General features: G+C 39.1%; 1 protein-coding gene across 1 annotated transcript; it reads left to right on the top strand.

Annotated features, from left to right (window-relative positions):
* The first annotated feature begins 6053 nt into the window (after positions 1-6053).
* Positions 6054-10916, top strand: ccnh (cyclin H). Its single transcript, XM_067521108.1, has 10 exons — positions 6054-6187; positions 6298-6439; positions 6528-6650; positions 6745-6818; positions 7174-7387; positions 7478-7641; positions 8204-8274; positions 8408-8513; positions 10517-10580; positions 10695-10916. Exons 2-10 carry the CDS (start codon positions 6323-6325, stop codon positions 10719-10721), a joined length of 960 nt encoding a protein of 319 aa, XP_067377209.1. The 5' UTR covers positions 6054-6187; positions 6298-6322; the 3' UTR covers positions 10722-10916.
* Positions 10917-10986: the final 70 nt, after the last annotated feature.

Genomic DNA, 10986 nt, shown 5'->3' with positions numbered 1-10986 from the left:
ACAAATTGCTGTATACAGCAGAGGCTCCGATTCAGCTATGAAACTCAAACGCTTCCTTCAGAGATTTAACACATGCACAACTTGCTGAGGTGATGTAACTTCAGACCTCAGCAAGACCTTGGATTTCTAAACAAAATTTTTAAGTACATTTTCATCAAGAAAATGGTATTTGCAGATGTACGCGGAGCCAATGCACAGTTTCTATTAAACCTATTAAGTGATGCTCTTACCCCATCTAGTGTAAAGATAGAGTAATTCACATCATCAACACAAGTGATTGAGTGTGTATGTGTGTCTGTCATTTAGACATTTAGAAACTTTAATAATACAACAATGTAATATTCTGATTAAGACAAAAACAGAAAAAACTGGAGATGTGTTCAATGATTGGAAACACAATTTGTATCATTATTATTATTATTATTTACCTGTATTGGTAAAATTTCTAAATGACAATAAATATTATTTTATAGTTAAAAATCCGGTATATAAATCAGGTAGTGTAAATTCAGAAATGCAATGTTGCCTTCAGAATTAGAATTTTAAAAGAAAAAAATTAAATTCTTAAAAATTGCAAACAATTAAATATTTTTATTATTATACTTTCTACTGGCATTCATTTGTTTAAATCAGATTTAACTTACCAACATGTGTTCTGTAAAAAAGTTCAACCCAGCATTTATGACATTTCCAGGATTAAACGTTTGCAATTTGTGCAGCACACAGAGTGCTTTGGAATTATGCGTGTACTTTAAACATCAGATTTGTCAGAGACAATGTAGACTGGTGACTAATGGTTGATCCACCTGACAGGGCTTTTTGTTGAAGTCCACAGGAAGTCTACAGGAAGCCTTCAGCCCCTCTCCAGCAGCGATTGATGCACTTATAAGAATGCCCTCCAACAAAAGGGATGGTGGCAATTAGGAAAACAAAAGAGGGGAGGGTGCCAGCGATTATAGCAGGGGCACTTCAACAGCCAATACCCGTCAGAAAATATCCCTTCTAGTGGTTAATCCATGAAAAACATGTTTCAGTGAAAGGTCTGTTATTATTATTAACGGAAATATGAATAAAACATTATTCATTAAAAATGTGGATGTGTATATGTTTGTTGTACTAAATGTGATGTTATTTTTATATAATAAACATGAAAAAGATATGTTTTGGCATTTTTCTTTTGTCTGTTATTATATTTGTCTGTCAATATATTTAGTTTTGTTTCTTGGAATGAATGAGGCATGAAAAATGTGAACCTGTGTGAGTAGAAAATGGAAAATAACCACTGTTAAATTCATAATGACTGCATTTAGACGCGTTTGAGTGCGCACAATAAACTAAATTCTAAATGAAAAAAAAAAAACACTGTATGCACATGCAAATTTATTTTCAGACACACTGTTGTTTTCGAGCTTGTGTACATTCAAAAGCTTATTTTGTCTTATTTGCAGTGTTTGTGTGTCGATTTTTCTTAGACACTTACTGCAGAAGGTCACAAAATTCACCTTTAAGTCCTGAAAATACCCTGCCTAATTTTTGCTGTCCTTCAGGAGCAGCTTGGCTGCCTCCTTTGCATTTTAATGTAGACAAGCTGGTTATTAAATCTTAGATGGCTTTTTTGTCTGAAATAAATGGTTTAGGTTGCTGGGCAACCTGACTTGATCAAACACAGTTCCCCTCCCCATTTTAAAGCTCATAATTCTTCGTCTATATTCAGGCATAGTTCTTAATTAGATTAAGATGCATAACCCCCACTGCAATCACATTTACACTGATGCATGAATTTCTGCCTCCCTTTCACTCTCTATCCCACTCTGTCTCTCTCTTATACACACACACACACACACACTAATAAAAACTGTAGCAATCAGGGCAAAAGTAATGACTTTTGGGGGGGTTGTTTTTAAAATTAAGAGTGTGTTTGTAAAGCAAATAGAATTTATTTTAAATGTAAAATTTAGGCCAGATGTTGTGTACAATTCACTGTAATAATGATTACTTTGTTATCAAAATTGGAACCCTACCATTGCAATTATGACAGAAATTAGACAAATATTTTGAGAATAAATTAAACATTTCAAAAGAAAAAAATCTGCCATACCATTATGGCACACAACAAAGAGCCCAAGTACATTCAACGTGAAATATGCAAACACACTTCACTTTTTGGTCAAAAAAAAAAAAAAAAAAACAGAAGAAAGATCAACGCCAACAAACTGGCCATACATCACTCTAGTTGCATTATGCATACACGTTACACCTAAAGGGACTGGCTATTTCGATTTGCAAGGACATTGTACAGCGATGTGCAAAGGGTTATTTGAAGGACTTGGAACTTTGCACTGTGCAGGACTAGATTTTCAACTGAATGGCTGCACCTAAAAATCACTCTGTCTGTCCTTTTCTACACTCCACTCAACACCAAGGTGCTTCGAACGATGGAGCACAATGCATGTTTTTCACTCCCCACTGATTTAAATCATAGCACCCATTTACAAATAAGCATGTGTTACTTTGTGTTCTAAATAAAACATTTCCATCTAACCTCAGTGAGGTAAAAAAAATGAAAAAGATTTCCGCACTCGTCTTCAAGGTAAAATTAAAATGGGTCATCAAATTTCATCCAATTCTCACTGGTCTGACTGTGGAGGATGAAGTTGTATGCATATAGCAAACCAAGGACAGTTGGATTTGCCATAAAGAGCATGCCATTTTTGCTCTCCCTAGAGCTATGGCTTTGATTGAATCCTGAAATGAGTTGAAATGTCACAAATCCCTGCCAATATACTAGAAATGAAAATTTGCCTTGGGGTTTTAAGGTTCCCATTAAGGGTGTGCTTAACATGTTCTGTTAAGTGTGGCTGGAGTGCATCAAAAATACAACATAATTACGTCTCTCCGTGCACTCAAGCAAATCGTCCCTAAAATTCCTCGATGCGGAGCAAGTCTCATTGGTGAAGTGCAAGCGAGCTCGGGATCAGGCCTTGACAGGACTGATGAGAAAGAGAAGCCAAGGGCCAGCTGGACCCAAATCCGAGTGGCAATATTTGTGCAAAACGTGAGCAATTCTCATGTCCGACTGGTACAAATAAAGCTTGATAAATCCTGTATTTTCCTGCAGAACAATTGTGATATGAGTAGAATCACCCCCCCGAAAACACACACCCAAAATACCTTCTTCAATTTCTTGTTTTATTAAAAATAATAAACTCTGCCTGTATATCAGTATCTCCTTTCACACTGGTAATGCCTGTCTTGCACTGATTTGAAACAACTGCCTCCTTCTTCTCTATTCCTCATCTCTCAGGTTGTATTTTCAGGAAAGAGGAAAATGATTCTCCTCACTGCTTAGTATTCACGTCACGTAAAGTGGGTCTGTGTTCCTCATTTAGTTCTGTACTGTACAGCTGGGGAGCTGTCCGGCGCACGGCGGCAGTATGCAAATGAGTCTGGATTTGAATGGAGATGGAGGTAGACACAAAGCTCAATTAGAGACAGACAGAGAGAGAGAGATGGTGGGGGAGTGTTGAGTGTCTGGAGGGGAGGGGGAGGGGAAAGAAAAACCCTGGGCTGCTTAATGCCAACCTGAGGAAACCAATGTACGGACACATTCAAATACAAAGGCACACACAGATTCAAATGCACTTAAATAACCAGACAGATTTCTAAATTCTTCAGACAGGCAGCTGATCTCTGAGGGGCTCAGACAGCTCAGCTCTGTGATGCGTCTCGGTCACATCAATCACACCGAGAAGATCCCACATCAACCATATCACACATATACCGTGAAAACAAAAAGGTATCAGGCATGCACAGGGGCACTTCCACTTCCCCAATGTGGCAAAAGATTGTAAGGTGCACGGCGGCCATTTTGTTGTTAGGTGCTACTCGGTGCCCAGCAGCAGTCCATATCACCTGACCCAACGCCTGCATGAGTGTCCTTGGAGGAGTGTCTGACATCAGTGCTGCCACCCATGGTTGCCATGGCAACCACTGCACAATGTGGGATAGGGGGGGTTGCATTTGTGCACGATAGAGGGCAGAGTAATTAATATGCACATATAGGGAGTTTAAATCAGGATTTAATTGCATTTGTTGGTGTGTGAAGCCCAAAAGGATGGAACACGGCAGCGACAATAAGGACTATCAAGGGAAAAAAGAGTAAAAAAAGAGAACTCATTGGTCAGAAAAATAATTTCCATCATTGTCAAGGTTATTTATAAATGATTTTCTTTCATACAACAAAGTAACTAGATGAAACAGTAGAGAGGTGGGCCACAGGCTGACGCTCAGGCTTTTCCCCTCTCTCCTCAATATTATCAACATCAATTTCCAATGCTGTGTACAGCCAAGATGATACATCAGTCTGTCAGTCAACTCCTGAATTTTAGCTCACTTTATGCCATTACAAGCCATTCATCATAGCTGGAAAACTTTTCATATGAAGCTGAAATGTAACTGTCAGGAGTGCAGAATTACTCGGGGAAGATGAGACTAACTTGATCAGGGAGGCTCAAAGATCATTCAACTGATCAGGTGATGCAACAAAATCATCAGTCTGATTTCCCATAAAATACTGCCTGTCGGTTTATGTAGGCACATGTTTTACTCAGTGACACACATGTCTGACCCCTCACACACATTCATATACAGCCACTCTTACTTGCTACCTCACTATCAATAGCATCCAAGCGTTTCTTGTGGAAGACAGCAAGCTGCACTAAGGCTCATTAAAGTCAAAAATAGGAATAAAAAACAAGATAAATAAAAGAAAAATCTTGTTTAGGTTATTCAAATATGAAATGAAAACAGAAATATAATCCATCTGCGCCACACAGCAGAAATGTAAAATTGCAAGAGGAAGGTGTTTGGTTTAAAGTGACAACACAAAACCGACGTGCACACGTTCTCGTGCACGCACGGCAGCATTATTTATACACCCTTCCAGCGCGCGCACGCACGCGGGCCCACATACAGTAAACGTTGCAGTGGTCTCATCAATAATGCATCGACGCTTCATGTTTATGCAATCTACGGGGTAAGACTGAGCGATGGATAGCCTCCAAGAGCCAGGCGCTTTGCCAGCCTATCACACTGAGACCCCAGACATGGAAATAAAAGCCTTGTCCGCCTGTAAAAAAGAGGTTCAAATAATAAGACAGTTGTCAGCACATACCTTTGCGAGATTTAGATTTCTTTGATTCTGGTTTAGGTTGTGCAGGCTTGAAGGACTTCATGATAACGCTGCACTAAGGAAATAAAACTGTAGCTGTGGTGATATGCAAATTACCGGCTCCCGCTGAATGCACGGGCATTTATTATTCATACATTACTCATGTTTATGCAAATTACGGTATACAGAAACACTGGTGGGGGTTGAGTGTCTCCGTCTAAACATACTGTGTGATTCAATTTCTGTTATGCTTTTCCATTTGAAATGATCCAAATCCAGGCATTTGAGCAACATAGTCATGAAACAGCTCAGTTATCGTGAAGTTTAAAAGTAGTCAGAAAATAAATAAAGGAATAAAGAAAACGAAAAAAAATTCATAATTGGTTTTGGTTGTTGTGTATAACTCCATAAAGGAGTATTTGCACACCTGTGTGCGAATTGTTGACGCGCAGACAAAAAAAAAAGCCTCACGACTAAGGAAAACAAGCACAGTCTGTGAAATATTTATTGGTGACCTTAAGTACATTAGGTATAATTATCACTTAATGTTATTTTTACCGGGCTGTATTTCAGCCAGCTAGGTTGGTATTTTAATTGTTTATTTAGCTTATTTTAAATCATGTTTGTAATGAATGAATCGGTGTCTTCTGCCAAGGCGTATACAATCTCGTTCAACAAAGTGAGATATTTCATTTTAGATTGGGTATTTCTGATGTATTTCTAAGGTGTAATCAATAAAATAGCCAAAAAAATATGCTTTTCTTAGACTTTGCGTGTGTGTGTGTGTGTGTGTGTGTGTGTGTGTGTGTGTGTGCGTGCCTCTGCGTGAGCGTGAGAGAGAATGTCCTTGCGCTGTCTGCAATTACGGTAGCACATACGTCATCAAATGCCGACGACGGTGATGTAAAGCAGAGGCGACGCTCTTCCTTTTTATATCAGTGTTTTGAAATCAAACAGGCTGTTGCTAACTACTATTCTCTGTCGTGGATGGACTAACGTATTTTTATACATAAACATGTAAGTTACTGCAAACCTTTCAGACTATGATCAGTAACTTATCACGTTACTAATCCGTGTCCTCTTGCATTCTTGTAATTGTTTTCTCCCACTGTTTTTGGACATTTTAGCTGTCATTTACCCGCAAAAGAAGTCATGTTCCACAACAGCTCACAGAGAAAATACTGGATTTTCAAAAGCGAAGACGAACTAGAGCATATGAGACGCAAGGCCAACCAGAAATTCCGCAACAAGATACTAGAAAGTGGGAAGGTAAGTTATGCGTGGTACATAGAAAACTATGAAATAACTAAAAATACAGTTGACAGTTTGCCTCCTTCCATCTCCCCGTGTTACTCAGCATGGGGTGAGCGAGACCATGTTCTTGGAGCGCCATGAGGAAGACGTTTTGTTGAGACACTATGAGAAGAGGATGCTGGACTTCTGCAACGCTTTTAAGCCTGCAATGCCCAAGTCTGTGGTGGTATGCACAAAAAGTGTTTTTTCTCAATCTTTACCGGTGCAGTGTGACCTCAGTGGCTGTAAACATGTGAACCATTTGTGTCTGACCTGTTCAGGGTACGGCCATCATGTACTTCAGAAGATTCTACCTGAACAACTCTATTATGGAGTTCCACCCTAGGATTATTATGTGAGTAGAGCTGATCATGGCAAAACTAAGCAGCAATATACAATTTTTAATGGGAATGTACAATCAGAAAAAGCAGTGCTTTGTACAGTGTAGTGGTAGTATATTCACAATGCTTAGTCATTAATATCTTTCATCTGGTCCTTTGAGAAACCTAGTACAAAGTGTGAATTATGTACTTGCTCTGTCCTGAATTTTCAGAAGGATTTAAAGCGGGCGAAATTGCACATTGACTCGATTGCCATAAAGTGGGTTTTTTTTAATGCACGGCTCAGATGTGCTGTAAACAAACACTGTTTTCTGCATCCTTTTAGTTTTTTAGTATGCAACGTATTTCAAACTCACCTTTCTATTTTAGGCTGACATGTGTATACTTATCCTGTAAAGTGGATGAGTTCAATGTGTCCAGCACCCAGTTTGTGGGCAACCTTCAACAGGAGACTCCAGCAGGACAGGAACGGGTCCTGGAGCAAATCCTGGAATATGAGCTGCTGCTAATCCAACAGCTAAATTTCCATCTTGTGGTCCACAACCCCTACAGACCCATGGAGGGCCTGCTTATTGACCTCAAGGTGGGTGGACTTGTGGAGAGCAGTTCACTTTCACATTACCATTAGTCTTTTCTCTTAAAATGTTTGAGTGCTCTTACCTTTCATTTTCAGACAAGATTCCCTACCCTGGAGAACCCAGAGTCACTGAGGAAGAGTGCTGATGACTTTCTGACACAGGCAACAATGACAGACGCAGGGCTGCTATTTTCTCCCTCCCAGATTGCTTTGACTGCTATTCTAAACAGCGCCACAAGAGCCAGTCTCAGCATTGAGAGGTGGGTCACTTGTACTCAAGTTACATTATATCAGTAGTTGAAATTAGGCACATTCCCATACAGAGTTGCTATTAGATACATTTGGAACCCTCTAACGCTCTACCTTCCTGCGACTATAGAGTGGTCCTCAAACAATCCCCCAGTTGTTGCTCACATGTCATAGTCTCCTTGAGCAAGACACTGAACCCCAACTTTGTTGCTCCTGGTGATTGTTGGCCAGCTTCATAGCAGCTCCCACATCGTTGTGTGAGTGAGTGTGCGTGCGTGGATGAATGATTGTGAGTGTGAATGGGTGAATGAGAAGCAGTGTAAAGTGCTTTGAGACCAATAGGTAGAAAAGCGCTATATAAGTGCAAACCATCTACCATTTGAAATATTAGGTAATATTTAGCTCAATTTAAAAGTGTCATGTTTTCAAATTAAAATTTAATGTGGGAAAAGGAGAATTCTGAGAACAGACTGGTAGTTCAGTTAACTATTGGTACAGTAATTAAAGCAAAATTACAAGAAAAATTAGCATTCTTAATGGAAAACTACCCTTTTTATTACTTCAAATGTCCAGCTACCTGACTGAATGCTTGGCATTAAGAGATGACAAGGAGACCCTCTCAAAGATGTATGACTCCATGAGACGTGAGTAAACTGCACATTCAGTCTGACACCACAAGATGGTGATATTAAGCTTGGTTTTGGGTTTCACTCTTATTATGTTACAAAGAACTAGTCACTTCTAAGATTTAAGTAAATGTTTTCTCCGTTTGTGCAGGGATGAAAACACTACTAAAGAAATATGAGTTTCCTAAACTGGATGTTGTAAATGTTTACAAACAGAAGTTGGAGAGGATCCATGTTGAATTTACCATTTCAAGCAAGTAAGGAATAAAAGTACTTTTTTCCCTATGGAATACTAGTGTGCAACAGCACATTTGCACATTAAATATATTTTGTGGAGGTGAGAAATCTTAAGAACATTTAAAGAACGTTTCTTTATTGTTGTATGAAATTATTATTTTAGTGTAATTTATTACAATTGTTTGTTTCAGTATAATGGTTTAAGTTTTAGTGTGTAACTTTTGTAATCTTTGATTTAATGTCGATACCCTACACCCAAGTGATCAACTCCAGGTTTCCGCTGTCAAAACAAACACACAGGCTGTCATATGTAATAACAGTTTTATTTTTGCTAGGTTGTATCTAAGATGCAAAAGGTTCAAGGTTCAGTATCAGGTAGAAAAAATAAAAAGGAACACATCAGCTGTATGAAATACAGAAAGGAAGTACAACAGCACGCCAGATTTCTACCTACATCACCCATATACCACATAGCACATATTGGTATCGCTGATGAGGAGACTTTTAGGCTCATTCATTATCACTGATCTGTTAACACTTGGTGAGGTTGGTGAGGTCTGTGGTATTGTAAGTGCAACTACAGTAAACATTTTGGTAAACTCTTGAGCTATGACAGGCACAGATTCAGACTTTGCAGCTGCTCAGCTGCCAGGAGGCACATTAGGCCAACCATAATTACTTTGAAGTTGATAAATCTGTGCATGGCATGACTTCTCATGAAGAATCTATATGAGAACAGTCGGTGCACCACCTGTGATGGCAGGAAGGAGAGACTGCAAATGCGTGAAAACTTTTGTTCACATCCCCAAGGCATAAAGGGAGTTCAGGTCATGTTTGTTAGAGCAGCATATACAGTATGTAGGCCCACACAATATAGCAGGATCCATTCATAATTAACACATGCACAGGACAGGTTACAGATACCTCCTACAAACTCCTAAGACTATCTCTCAGGTCTGTTCAGCTATATCATCCACAAAACACATTTTACTTCTAAGTATAATATTGAGAAACAAAGCAGCATATAAAAATGTAACAAGTGGCTGCAGTGCTGCGTGATAATTCATACAAAGACAATGGAAGTTAATGGTTTGAAGGAAGAGCTTATCATAAAATCAGGTGAATGTGGGCAAAAGGATGCAGTGAAAAACTCCAGTTAAGGCTTGTGTCATTTTAGAGAGAGGTGCTATGTTTAAATTCCCTGATGACAGCAGAACTTTGTACTTCAATGCTTTGTATCGCCTTCCCTCTAATGTCCTCAATAGCTGGTTGGCCCAGGTTATGAGTGGCTGTCAGTGCACCCCATGTCTGTCACCAATCAAATGTCTGAGGGAGTGGCAGGCATACTAGGATAAAAGTTCACATATTTCTGCAGTTGACTGTAACTCAGGTCCATCTTCATAGTAATAATCTCTTCAAGTTCTTATGTGACAAGGTTTCTTGTCAAAGTTGGATCAGCTCAACACACACCGTCGGTGTCTGAAGCTGTTTGGGAAGGGCTTTGGACGGACACTATTCAGATATGCAGCAAGTGGTTTCCCATATTGCATCCAAACTGCCAGAAATTGAGGCCACATTCTTATAAATACAGACTTCTTCAGTCCTGCACCTCACTTGAGGAGGCCTCACTTTGGCTGGCTGAGTAGTCCCGGCTACCACACTAATTCTCATGTGGAAATCCGCAAAATTTACATTACCTGGATGGCAGCAGCCAATGACATGATGGTGCACTCTGTCCTGTAAGATAAAGTGAATAAGTTTGTGAAAGGTAAAAGATTTTGTTTATTAGGTCTGTCAAAGTCTGTCTTAATCCTCACATGGTTTAAACTAGTCTAAAGTGATGAAGACAAAATGAAACTACAACTACTAAAGATGAGGTCACAGTTTACCTAAATGAATAGTGATCATGGCCAGAGGGGGTTGGTTACATAAACACTGAAGATATGGATCAGATTTCACCAACTAATTATGGCTTGCAAAGACGACGTGTGTGAAGTGTGTCGCTGACATTTTTGTATTGTAGCAAACGAAAGAGAGGATATGAAGATGATGGCCATGTAGCGAAAGAACCCCGTTTAACAGAAGAGGTGAGACAATAATGGCAGCTACATGCTAACATGTAGGCAAACTTTACTCCAAAGGGAAACTACGTGTTTTATGTCGGGTTCTTCCAAAATCAACTCAACTTTGTTATATTTCAGGAATGGACTGATGAAGACCTGATGTGACGCTCCAAGTGATTGTGGAATCAAAGATTATTTTTAAGTTATTATACAACTTAATTCCAATAATAAACTGTGACAAAAGACCAACCATGGAGTGTAAAACAGTTCGACTGTGTACATATTGACTTTTAACATGACATTGCAGTTAATATTAGGTTATGCCTTTGTTCTGTGGAAAGAATAAAATATTTTTCTACATATTGTGTCATGTTTCTGTGTTTTAAAAACAGAAAACTTGCATACATTTGTCAGGGAGAATGAACGACTC

The sequence above is a fragment of the Channa argus genome, chromosome 11 (genome assembly GCF_033026475.1).
Source record: "Channa argus isolate prfri chromosome 11, Channa argus male v1.0, whole genome shotgun sequence".
Lineage (NCBI taxonomy): Eukaryota > Metazoa > Chordata > Actinopteri > Anabantiformes > Channidae > Channa > Channa argus.
This window is presented reverse-complemented; position numbering and strand designations above follow the sequence as displayed.

Coding starts and splice junctions, on each gene's coding strand:
- ccnh (XM_067521108.1), top strand. CDS start 6,323: ATGTTCCACAACAGCTCACAGAGAAAATACTGGATTTTCAAAAGCGAA. Junction 7,388..7,477: donor GCCTGCTTATTGACCTCAAG/GTGGGTGGACTT, acceptor TTTCATTTTCAG/ACAAGATTCCCTACCCTGGA. Junction 7,642..8,203: donor GCCAGTCTCAGCATTGAGAG/GTGGGTCACTTG, acceptor TCAAATGTCCAG/CTACCTGACTGAATGCTTGG.